General features: G+C 36.1%; 2 protein-coding genes across 2 annotated transcripts; one reads left to right on the forward strand and one right to left on the reverse strand.

Moving 5' to 3' along the window:
- The first annotated feature begins 191 nt into the window (after positions 1–191).
- On the forward strand, positions 192–4,022 carry LOC101265823 (uncharacterized). Its single transcript, XM_004238749.5, has 10 exons — positions 192–498; positions 695–786; positions 1,217–1,324; positions 1,406–1,488; positions 1,618–1,751; positions 1,895–1,944; positions 2,093–2,185; positions 3,001–3,092; positions 3,482–3,588; positions 3,699–4,022. The coding sequence occupies exons 1-10, from the start codon at positions 292–294 to the stop codon at positions 3,738–3,740; spliced, it is 1,008 nt and encodes a 335-aa protein (XP_004238797.1). The 5' UTR covers positions 192–291; the 3' UTR covers positions 3,741–4,022.
- Positions 4,023–4,322: 300 nt separating this feature from the next.
- On the reverse strand, positions 4,323–13,144 carry RDRP (RNA-directed RNA polymerase). Its single transcript, NM_001247390.2, has 5 exons — positions 13,017–13,144; positions 11,156–11,727; positions 6,593–8,457; positions 5,807–5,957; positions 4,323–5,337 (listed from the first exon to the last, which is right to left on the reverse strand). Exons 2-5 carry the CDS (start codon positions 11,660–11,662, stop codon positions 4,516–4,518), a joined length of 3,345 nt encoding a protein of 1,114 aa, NP_001234319.1. The 5' UTR covers positions 11,663–11,727; positions 13,017–13,144; the 3' UTR covers positions 4,323–4,515.
- Between the last annotated feature and the right edge of the window lie 94 nt (positions 13,145–13,238).

Raw genomic sequence — 13,238 nt, forward strand, 5'->3', positions numbered from 1 at the left:
TTTAATTTTACAGTTTTAAATAAAAGTTATGTCAAATATATCAAAATGACCTTTAATCTTATGGTGTTAAACATGTCAGATGAAAAATTTAAAAAATTTTTTAAAACAAATTAAGGACATTTTTTTTTAAGACGAAGAGAGTATATTTTTCTCTTTAAATATTGGTACTTCTACTCCACTTTAATTTTCTTTTCACCCCCTAAACTTCTCAAAAACCACATATCCACAATCCTTAGCCCCTTATCTTCACCAAAACTCCAAATTCTCTTCAAAGCTTTGAACTTTTAAAGAATGGCTGGCAATTTATGTATAACTCTCACTCAATCTTCACCCTTTTCACCAAAACTTTATTATTCATCAAAACCCCTTCTTCAGAAATCACATAGAATCTCTATTGCCCCATTTCTCAAATTTCAAGATTCAGCTCCTAGTCAAGGTTCTACAAGAGGGTTCACTACTATATGTTTTTCTAGTCCCAGAAATGGTCCTGGTTATAAAGTAAGTATAGTAAACTTCAAATTGTGATTAAGGGTATATCTTTTTTTATGCTATGTATATATTAGGTGGAAGTAATTGTGCTATGTTTATGGAATCTTGAAATTGAAAATGATAAATTTGAATGCTTTTGGAATGAGCTTCTTAGATTGGTTTTTCTCTGTGAGTAATTTTTTTTTTGTGTTTTTTTTTTCTACAGGGAGGTGGACCTGATTGGCCAATTTTGAGACGCTGGGATGTGCCATGGAATTGGCAAACTGTTTCACTTTCTTCACTTGCATGTGGATTAAGGTGTAATTTTGTTACCTGGCTAAGGTTTTAAACATGTTGCTCGGACTCTTCAAAAATGTTTGATTAGTGCATGTTGGATCCTTCAAAAGTAGTGCATTTTTTTTTGAAGGATCCGACATGTGTGTGGCATCATTTTTGGAGAGTTTGAGCAACATAGGTTTGAATGTCTGAGTAATGAAGTATTATCTTATTGTGAAATGTAAAAAGATTGAACCTTTTTTATAATGGGATGTATTATTGCAACTGAGCATGACAGAAGATTTATGAACTGTAACATTTTATTTGATAATGGTAGTTTTATTCCTTTTGTTGGTGTAAAATATCTTTGTAAGTTGAAATTTATGTTTTGTCTTTGAACTTGGAAGCATAATGGGGTAACTAGTAACCAGTATTGGTCTTGGTAGGAAAAAGCTAACTAATATTCAGGCAGTTTTGTTTTGACAGGACTAATCGAGGCAGCGTCAATACCCTATGTAGGACTTGATGTAGAAGCATTGAGCTTGGACGAGAAGGCTGAAATTTTGTTCGCTGATCAAGCGTATGGACAGTCATTTTAGCATTGTTTCCATATTGTGTCGAATCTTGATGATTCTGATGTTTCGTGTATTTCTTTTTTCAGTATAACAACTGCAGTTGTGCTAATAGTCCTTTATGCTCTCACCAAGTCATCTCAACCACTTCCTGATGACATATATCGTTATGGTAATTAGCATTTCCACGTTATGGGATGATTCATTCATCTGTTGCTTTGTTTGGTGAGAAAACTGGATTGCAGTTTCCTCTACTCTAAAAGATTACAGTGTGGTTGATTATGATCTGTTAGTATTCCAGATCTGAAGGAACCTTTCAATCTCCAGAGAGGATGGCTTTTGTGGGCTGGAATTGGTCTAGGGGGAGCAATAGGTGCAATTGCTTTAACAGGAGTAGCAATGTCTGCTTTCAATGGTGAGCCGCCACAAAGAGAGGTTAGAGTTGAACTTAACAGTTTATCCAATCTCTCGGATTAAGAATTTCATTCTTTGTATAACCTTTGAAGCAAATTAAATTTCATTTTTCTCTCCTGTGATGTTTTCTTTTTCCCTCGTGAATTCCTTAAAACTTATTACAGACTGATGCGCTTGCTCGGTTACTCCCATTGATAGGCTCCTCAAGTATCAGGTATTTTCGAAGGAAGTTTGAAGTTCATCTGTAAATTATCTCTGTCATCAATAGGTTAATTGCTTTTGTGTTGACGGCTTTCCAGCCACTTATTGAGTACTTATGCATGATATACAATTGAGTAACCACCTTTCTTTTTTTTATGTAGCACTGCTTCTCTGCTGGGCATTACCGGTGTACTTGCTCCAATTCTCGAGGAGACTGTGTTTAGAGGATTTTTTATGGTCTCTCTGACTAAGTGGTATAATTCTTTCTTTATAAATTTGATTTTAGATATACTACTGCTTCCCATTTGTTAGAACTGGCTCTATGTGTCTGAGTCTCCCGGACTTTGTTGAAGAACTTCAAAAAGAAGGGACAAAAAGTTTTGAATTGCTCAAGATTTGATAACGTTGTTACTCCACTGGATCATTATCTCTTGTGAGCATAAAAACACAATAAACATGTAAACATTCTTTTTTCACTAGTTGATCTACTATCTTACTTTTATATTCCCTCATTGTCTAGAAGCTCCTGTCATGAAAGATGAATACGAATTAGTAGGGCTGCCCCTAATAACTCTTTTTGAGTGGACATCTAAGATATCATCATGCCAAGCACAAAACAGGCTAGCAAAGACCAATAGCCTGACCTTTCTGTATCCTTCGACTAGAAAGCAATTGAGAGAGGTTGTCAAACCCAAAATGGAGTTGAGTCGTTAAACTCATTTTGACCTTGTTTGGATTTCATTCATGAGCTAAACAGATAAAAGCACATTTAAATGAATAAACGAGACCACATGTAAGACTTTTGGACTTTGTTAGCTCTATCATAAATAAGGCTCATTGTAATAGAGCTAACAAACTCAACTCTTCTGTACCTATTTTGCTATCATGCATCTTCTTGATGCCATTTATAAAACTACATCATAAAAAAGAATAAAAGAAAAATCAGTGGAAGAAAATTGTCTTATGACTTTATTACTTGTGGCTGATTCATATATACACATGCATGTCTATTGTCGACATGTGACTTGATGCTTCATTGTCTCTCAAGCTTTTCCATTTTTCCTTGCAGGGTACCTACACCGCTTGCAGCGGTTATTAGTGGTGCTGTATTTGCTCTTGCACATCTCACTCCTGGACAATTTCCTCAGTTGTTTGTTCTTGGTATTGCTTCCATTTTCTTAAATGTATACGACACTGAACGAAAGTAGAGGAAAAGCAGAAATTACAAAAAGGAATAACATAATTGGGTTTTACTTCTGAAAGTTCTCAAAAAGATCTATTTATGAAGGAGAAAATAGTTATAGTAAGAATTGATTTTACCTTGTAAGACATGATCAACAACTTTCTGTAGTTTTTGAGCTTTTATTCAATTTTAGAGGAATGAAATGAATTCAAACATGGTAAAAATGGATACAAAGGGTTCATGTAGTGTACCTCTACTAGTTTGGAATTGAAGCACCGTTGAGGCAAATACTTAAATTGATTCTACCCTTTCTTATAGTGCATTTTTCTTCATGTTTAATCTGAGCTGAAAAATGACATGCTTTCAGGGACTGCTCTGGGTTTTTCTTATGCTCAAACGCGAAACCTCCTAACCCCAATCACAATTCATGCTTTATGGAACTCTGGTGTTATTTTGCTTCTTACCTTCCTTCAGGTAATCTGTTCCTCATTGTCATTTAAAGCATGGCAACAGTATTTGTTGCCATGTTGCTTTCTGTGAATATGCTAGTCTGATTTCTTCCTCTTGAACTCTTTTTTGTGTAGCTCCAAGGATATGATATCAGGGAAATAATACAAGGAACTTGACTTGGGCACCATAATTCTCTGGACAAAGTCGTCTTCATCAGCTTGTCGCAGTTGCTGAACGTAGGAACGAATCTGGTTTTATTTTCTGTAATTTAGGCCAAATGCTGGTTGGAGCTTGCAAGTAATGTGGGAAGCCGAAAAATCCACAAGGAAGCTTCTGTTCATTTTTCAATAATCTAGTATACTATTTGGTGTAGGTTTTGAGTACACAGTTCTCATATAATGTATCCTTGTGAGTACATGTTGATCGTGATCGTTGTATGAATGAATTTTTGGTAGCCATATTGCTTTGTTTGGACATGTTTCTATCCAAAACTCGATGATATGAAACTCTCTTTCACACTCTACAGACATTCAAATAGATAGTAGACTGAAAAGGTTACTAAATGATATATGGTTCTCTTCACATCCTTATAGACATTCAGATCTTTGGTAGAATTAAGAAGGGTCACAGCAAATCCTGTTGGCACAAACATGAATGTCTCACTAGTATTAAATTATTGAAGTTCAGTATTTGCAAATAAGCTGAGTATTTGTATATGCTGAAATATTATTTATGACTAAGGCATAATATGAACCATGTTTAGAAGAAAGATGAAACTCAAATCACATACATATTAGTACTTAGCTGTACATCTGTTTCTTAGAGTACTGCATATATGTTGCAGCTTCATGCAGTTTTAAAGACAAAAGGTAGTCAACAATGCATAACAGTTTTCTTATGATCACACCCTATTACATTATATATATATCAGCTTAACGCTCGACTGGAATCTCATTTCAACACTAATCTGTGACTCAGTTGAGCCCTGAGAGATGACAAGTTGAGAACTGGCCTGTTACGTGCTTTGTCCTTCTTAATCTGGATTAGCTGGTCATAAACACACCAGGGAAAGCTAATGAAATGAGCTCTTTTCAACCCCTGATTGTAGCAACCCCAATATGTAGGATGATATGTAACGTGGTACCAAGCCGAAGCCTTTGGTAACATGTCATCTATATCATTACGCCTCTTGAACCAGGCTCTTGCCTCCTTCCTCAAGGCCCTCACAGCAACACTAATGGCCTCAGCATCTTTTCTGCGGTCAAAAGTTTTTGATGCCTTCATAATGCCACCACTAAGTATTTCAGCCTCTGTTTTTATGCCATAGTAGTCCATTAAATTACCCAGCTTGTTGTCATATTCAGTTTTGTAGTCAAAAGCTTCGTCAATGTAATCTTCAAATCCATCAACTTCCATATCAGCATCATATGATCTCCTTGCAACATCTCTTGTGAAGGTCGCGATAGAGCTAGCCTGAGGTGCTTTGTCCTTCACTTTCCTGAAAAGCTTTCCAATAACTCTTTCTGAGATATAGCTGGTCTTGTCCGGCTTATCCATGAAGTCTGGGTATTCTTTAGGGCGCAACTGAGATGGTATTTCAGCGGGAACACCAGTCTTTGGAAAGTCCACTGCAATTGAAAAGAGCTCAGCAAGTTTTTTGCATGGATCACTCATGGCCATATCAGGTTCTCTGTCTGCAAATACGACATGGGCATTTGCTATGATTCCCAAACTGTCATTCACAATATAGTTGGTGAAGTACTCTTCAACTTCCTGCAGTAGGTAGACAGGTGAAAGGGAGTTCCTCAGTACTTGCACATACTGGCCAATCCCCCCTGCCCCACAACAAACAAAAAAAAACTGAAGAGTTCCTCAGTACTTGTATCGCATTACACATCTTATAAGTATGATTTCAAGAGTCAATGCTGTTCCATTTTTTTTTTTTTGGTCTCATGAATTGATAGATCCTAGAGAAGGAGATCTCAGCAATAGAAAAGTACAGTAACCAGTCTGTAGTTGATGCACCTAACACTCGCACTAAACTAGATTTGACTGAATCTAAGTCTTCGAGAAGGTAATCTCAGCAATAGAATTAGTGGACTAATATGAAGCGTTGACAAAAAAAGGATTAGAAGGAAAGAAAAATATCAGGATCATGTAAGGTAAGAGTGGTTGAACATCGTGATGCATCAGAGTCATGATACTTTTGGAAGTAAAACTAGTTGTTCGAAACTAAGGGTACCTCAATTGTGACATCATGGTCCAACTGTATGCTGGGTGCTGGAGGATATTCCATCGGCTGGACTTGCCTTGGCGGGATCATGTCTTGATCCCAGCAAACAAAGTAGATATCCCCATCCAAATCACTCCCAGAACATTCATTCGGATGAGGTCTGTCATCAAAGTTTTAACACTTGAGTAACAATGCCATAAAAAAGAATTAAAGATAGAAAGCGTTGACAAGGGTGGAAGCTAGTTTTACACTTTTACTAGAAAGAACAATTAATAAAGTTAACACATTCTTCCATGAACAAAAGTTGAGAATATTCCAGATAGATGAAGTACTGATGAATTATACAACAAAAACATACCCAGTAAGATACCACAAAGTGAGGTCTGAGGAGAGTAGAGTGTACGCAAATTACCTCTGCCTCAGAGGTAGGGAGGCAGTTGAAATACATACCTAGTCTGGAGAGTTACAAGTTGAATAATTGCGTAGCCAGTAGGAAAATGATTTCCTCCCATAAGTTAGTGTAGAATATGGGAAGGAAGAAAAGACTTCTTTGTATTTCAATATGCCTTTACATCTCATGACTCATGAGAAGGGGATATTATACAAGTGAATCTTAACTAATTAAGGAAAGACAGTCAATTACTCCCTCTGTCGCTTTTTGCTTCCCGAGAATCAATTTGACTATCTTTGAAACTAATTTGGATTAGAGCATTAGTAAAAGACCAGGCAAGAAATGGTTAAGCCTTCTATAAACTTACAAGTAAACAGTTAATAGGTTTCCAACGTAAAATTTACCTTTTTCCTTTCTGAGGGAATACAACACAATCTACCATGTGGTGCAGCGCTCGAACATTTACAGCCTTTAAAACACGAATATCACCAGGATGCAAGCATGGATTTTTTGCAACAACCACATTTCCCTTCAGAATGAAATTACTGTTGGTGGATCTGCTGTTATTAAATGGATGTAAATCGTCAGAAAACTCTCCATGTCCAGCACCAGTAAACTGAACAAACACCTGACCATATTCCAAGGTTCTGGATTCATCCAAACATCCCATCATTGTTCTTCCATTTGGAATAAATATTCTTGATCTAGTCCGCAAATCGAGCAACTTGGATGCGCGGAAGGTTTGCAACATCATTGAAAGAAAGGGCTCAGCATCAGGCTTATAACCACAGTTTAGCATTGCCTTGAGAATATTAGTGTTCTCTCCAGGAGACATCAATTCCAAAGCCTCCTGTGCCTTCAAAGAATCATGCAAGATAGCATCAAGCTGATCTACAGCTTCCTTTTGCTTCTGTTCGAGAACTTCATCTTTCACTCCAAGTGTAGACAAGAGAGTAATCAGTTGACGATTAAGATAACAAGGCTGATATTTGCTCCATCCAAGGACATCTAACTTTATGTTGTCTGATTCATATTTCGACATGCTCTTTCTCAAAGACAACTTCATTGATGAATCCGGATCAACACCCACAACACCTTTATATCCACCATAACGAATCTGGAAAGCAGATGGGGTATATTGAAGGCCACATTTTGAGGCAACTCTATGAGCAAAGTCACCAGATATTTTACCAATTCCATCAGAAAAGACATAGCTGGTTCCATGAACCTTTACATCGGGAATAACTTCAATCTCATGCCTAAGAACACTCAAAGTCTCTCTGGAGGAACCAAAAGATTGACCAAGTCTGGCAGCATATTTTGCGACATTCTTGATCTGCGAAAAATCACCCATCCAAGCTCTTATATCATTTGCAGTAAGGCCAGGTCTTGATGCAAACATCCACACTGAATTATCCCGCAACTGGCTCGATGAAAATGCAAGAAATTCAAATTTTTTATCACCAATTACAAAGCCTTTCCGCAGAGTTGATAAGATCCTCTCATAGATGTTTGTCCTGACACCACTTCCAGTACTTGCTTTTGGTAATAAGTCTGTAGAATACAGTTTCTCCCACTCCTCATCAACAAAAGAAACACGAAGAAAGTTATCTATGTCTTCAGAATAATTGCGGAGAACCCGATTGGAAACATTAACCTCTGGACCACAAAAATAAACTTTGCATGGTGTTACTAGGACCCTTCTTACATACACCAACCCATCATCTAAAGTGATGGACGGAGATTTTGGAGGTTGTCTACCCTTGAGATACCCATCATACTGCTCAGTGAGCCACCTCACCGGATCATAACAGCACTCCTTTATATAGTACAGTTTCTCTAAGGCATGCTCAATGCATGCCACATTTCTCCTTCGAGGATCAACTAATCGGAAAAAGTAGACATTTAATGCTGGCCCAGGTATGCATCCATGCTGTACCAAAGAACTAATTTTGAACAAAATCTTGTAGGGAATTGAAATTCCTTCCGGAGGCTGGACATTGGGAACCAGAGCCGATTTTTGAGAGACGAAAAAGGTGAAACCAGTCTGTAAAGTAATATTGTTTTCACGTTCTGCATAGTGGAAAAAACTTTCCTCGAAATTTGGAAGACGAACACCCCTACGGAACTGCAAACATAAGCTAGAAGATAGCCCTATCCAAGATGGAGGGAAATCTGTTGTCCTCACCCACTGATCATCAGGAGTTTCCTTAAAGAAGCTATAACAGGAGTTTTCAAGTCTCTTATAGATCCGAGGAGCACCAAATAACTAAATCATAGAAATCGAATGAATAAATCAATACTGAATCTTATCATAAATCAGCAAAGTAGACTACTGATCTAAACAGAATTTAATTATATGAAGGAATGTATTAACTGATGCAACTATACTCGTGAGGACATTCTGCAAACACAGTAGAAGAGTTGCTTTCACGTTTTTAAAAGATCACGAGCAGACAAGTACAAGTATTGAAGAAGTTGAAAAATGTGGACTTATATTTGTTAACTAATATAAATATGCAAGTTAGAAGCTTGGTTTATTTAATTAACCAGCGGTACCAAGCCTGTGTAGAGCACAGGCCCAAGTTTATCATCTTTACTAAACACGTTTTTTCTTATCATCATGAATTTTTAGTTGTTAAAAAGAAATTGTTAACTCGGATCTGTGTTGGTCGTGGGTAGGATATATCAGGTACCCATGGACTTTGTTGAGGTGCACACAAGCTAACCTGGACACCAAGGTTAGAAATTTGAAAAGCTGACAAATGTTCTTTAACCATTTTCAACTTTTCTTCTTTAACCGAAACTAAGCACATAATATAATTAAACAGACAAGGGCTATCCAAAATCCAAATGGCTCTAGTCTATGATGCACACATTTTCCACCTAGTAATTTTCCAGTATTTTTACATGATAAACAGTGCACATGCCTGTTAAAAGACTTATTAGAAACAATGTGATACTTTAAAATAGGTGTCTCAAGGACAGGCAGATCATAAATTACTCACAAATGAAAAAAAATATGAGAATAGCACACTATTAAAATGTCTCAACTACCAAATATCCCCAAAAATAACTGAAACTATTTAGTAACTTGTAAACTGAAAGAAGGCATTAAAATAAATAAATAAATTACAATTTTAAAGATGTATAACCATTCCCCTAAAATATAGAGATAAGCAATACATCATGTATAAACAAAAAGCTCCAATAAGGTACTGGAATGGATTTTCAGGATAAAAATAACATATTTTCACCCATTACAAACTCCTGATTAGGGAGCAAAGAGAGAAAGGATGATGAGGATAAGAAGAACCATCTTAATATTAATTTTTACAGAAATTCTGTAATTATTGAACGGACAACGAAGAGCAATATTGATGTTCATCTTACAATATACCTAGAGATTCCCTAATTATTTAGCGAAGAGTCTTTTTGAGAAAGATTATTGAATGAATAACTGAACGGCCTTTTTGAGAAAGATTATTTAATGAACAATTGAACAGACTTTTAAGAAAGAAATATTATTCAATGATCAATCTAACCACCAATTTTTGAAAAATAACTTTACTTGTAAAGCTAAACTCCATGTACTGATCAAACACTAAAAGAACACAAGATGGTAAATTTGGACAGTAAGGTGTGATGATGAAAGCACATTACAGACAACTAAATTAACAGACGTAGTAGACTCTTTTAGGGTTATGAGCAGTGACTGCTTTCGTTTGTGATTCATCAATCGTATAAGGTTACAGCATTCTGTGTCGTGATGCAGCTAATGCTATGTGGCAATATTTCAAAGCAACTAAGTTACAAATACTGCAAACTAAAGAGGATAAAACAGTCAGCACATCAATTTTTTTTAAAAAAGAAGCTACAGTAAGCCATCTATATCCACCAATGAGAAAAGACAATGAATACACAAGTACAGAAAACACCTTCCTAAGCTAACCAGATAAAATAAAAGCACATGATTTTGTCTCAATGCACAGCCTAGTTTGTTTCTTCCGTCTGATATCTATCGCGGCTACGTGAAGTGCAATAAGAAAATAGCGAACTCAAAAGGAAAATTCCAAAATTATACGTTTGTTTGGTAGACAGGACGACAAGAAGCTCTTCTGTCTCTCTCAAATTAACAGTAGAAATAGTAATTTCTAAATTTAAAATAGGAGTGCATATTAACAGAAAATCAACACAATTTAATTACTTTACCAAAAAAAAAAAAACAGAAAATCAACATTTTATAACTTTGATGGAAAAATCTGCTCAAAAAAATGAAAGACATTTTCCTCAAAAATCTGGATGTTGACAGTACCATTTCATGGTATTTTACTAGATAAAAAAAAGTTCTAGTGCAAATATTCATGAAAGAGGTTAAGAATTTCAAACATTCAGCTTTAAGGATGTCAACAGATATTCTTATAAACGAAAAGGATGTTGACACATCAAAACATAGGCTGAGAATATGGTAATCTGGCATGTTAGTTAGGATTTAGGACAGGATGCTAGGTTATCCACATAGCAGTGCTTATAAACGCACAAGCATCCAACCTTAAAAGACTTTAAGCAGAACAATATCGGGGAGGGCCTAACCGCTATTAATGCTTATGAGCTTGTACTTTGTAATTTCTAAAGCTTCTTTGCTTCATGATCTGTAGCTAGTAAGTTTCCAGTTTAATGTCGGTTCAAGCCTTCATGCATGTTCAGTTTCTAGAAATGGAATTTATGATCAAAATTCTCATAAATAGGATTTCAACCCCTTCCATTTGGTTCAGAAGTCAACAAATAAATATATCTTAGCAGAAATGATTTTGCTTCAAAAGAAGTGGATCAACAAACAGTAAGAGACCCAATACATGAGAATTGTGTAGCATTCAACCAATAATCAAATAGTCACAATATTCACAAAGACCAGGCACAGGGAGAAGGATGAAAACAAAAGTTAAGGTTTGGAATAATTGAAAAACCTGTATGAGGAGAAACTGAGCATTTTGACCATATGGACGATGGAGCACAACCTGCCATATATTTTCATATGAAAGCTGAAGTTTATAGTCAGCTGAACCACTAGATAAAAAGAAAAAAAATTTCTTCAATCCAATGCCAAATTGAATTGAAACTTCTGTACTTCCCAACACTGCAAACTTGTCATCTGATATCTGACATCCGAAATTCAAAGTTATGCCATCCATCTGATCCACATATGCCCGCAGTTGGACAATATCAGTTTTCATTTCCCAAGCCTTCAAATAAGAAGAGCCAAAATACAGCCTGTTATTAGCCAAAGTGATGATTTTGTCAGCACTTATGTTGTCGGCAAATTGAACTTTGGCAAATGCTCTAGATCCTCCTTTGGACTGTTTAACCTCCAATGCACATACAGTTCCATATCCTGTATATTTCTCTAAGAATGACTTAACCACTTCCGCAGAGAGAAGATAAGGGAATCCGAAAACCTGAATTGTCTTTCCCATGTAGCCAAATTCCAAGTGCAGTTCGACTTTCAAATGCTAACACCAACTGGAATACCCCCTGAAGTCTACATACAGATGTAACACAAGTAAGAATAATTGTAAAGAACGAAGGAATGAAATTACAAGATTAAGGTACAAGTGTCACCATATTAGGTAAAAGAAGAGCCAAAAGTTACTAGGTAAAGGAGAATCCTACATGCTATGCAATTCAAATTTAGCTGCATCCTCAATATTTCACACATACCCATTGAACTTAAAAGCAAGATCATTGAACTATTTATTTTTTGTGCTCTCCCCATACCTTCACTAGAGGACAACCCAGAGCTTCACATCTGTCGAATATGTGAGCAACTAAACTGCTGCATAAGCAAGATATCTAAAAGTATGCTCACTCTAAGGTGCTGAAAACTAGACTCCACAAAGTTACGCAAAATTATGACTAACTATATAAAGGAATACAGCAAACTACTAGATACCCATTTGATACATTTTCCAGACGTCTGAGACATGAAAAATGTAGGCTTTTTGACCACTAAATACAGCAAGACGAATCAAAAGAGAAATCAACCTAATTGATGTACACATTTGAGATTTTTTGGCCTATTAAGATATGACACTTAGGCCTAACTCAACTCCAAAAGATTAACTCACAAGGAAAAGATTGTCCAAGTCCATACAAACCAACCACCAATGAATTTCCAACCAATGTGGGTCCCACTCTAACATCCTTTTGTGCGCAAGCCCAATTGTAGTATGCATCGGGAGCCTAAACATGATGGACCTAACTCAGATACCAGGTAAGATATGATCACCAATCCATTCCCCAACAAGAGCTCACATGGGACCCCAAATAAGATGAACCTAACACTGATATCTATCATGTAAAGATACAAACACTTGAACCTAACTCAACCCCAATTTAAGTCAATCATCTAGCTAAATAGGGTTTCTTGACTTTAACCAGTCTAGCAAATTACTACTACCTCAAGCCATATCTAAAGGTTTTACACTCTCTTTTATACAGCTTTTTGCACAGATGACAAAGTCTCTTTTTTTTTTCTTCTTTAAAGTGAACTTTTCGTTCTGCTTCTTCTAAAGCTAATGATCAACAAATAACATACTAGTAACATTAGTTAAAACATTCTTTCCATCAGGAATTTTACAGAAATTTCACCACCCACGATCATATACATTCAGTCAGACTCACAAAACAATGAAAAAGATCCAAACTTTAAACAACAATAGAACACACAAACCAAGAAAACAGCTACGCAACAGCCTCAAACACATAAACAACACAAAATAAACTGAATCAAAGCAAAATTTCACATGGGGCTTTGAGAAAGTAACTTACTATGCAAAATAAAAACTACCCAGCAGTAGTGACTGAAACTGAAGCACAACCAAATTTATTATCACAACACACAAAGACTTGAGGGGAGTGATGAGTCAATCCCTGGTGAAGTAAGTAAAGAATATTTCTATATCATTCTAATTGGTTACTTTTGCTTTCAAAGTCTTTAATATATACAAAATCGAACAGGGTACAATAATTCTTGCCTTTTTCTTTTCCGTA

The sequence above is a fragment of the Solanum lycopersicum genome, chromosome 5 (genome assembly GCF_036512215.1).
Source record: "Solanum lycopersicum chromosome 5, SLM_r2.1".
Lineage (NCBI taxonomy): Eukaryota > Viridiplantae > Streptophyta > Magnoliopsida > Solanales > Solanaceae > Solanum > Solanum lycopersicum.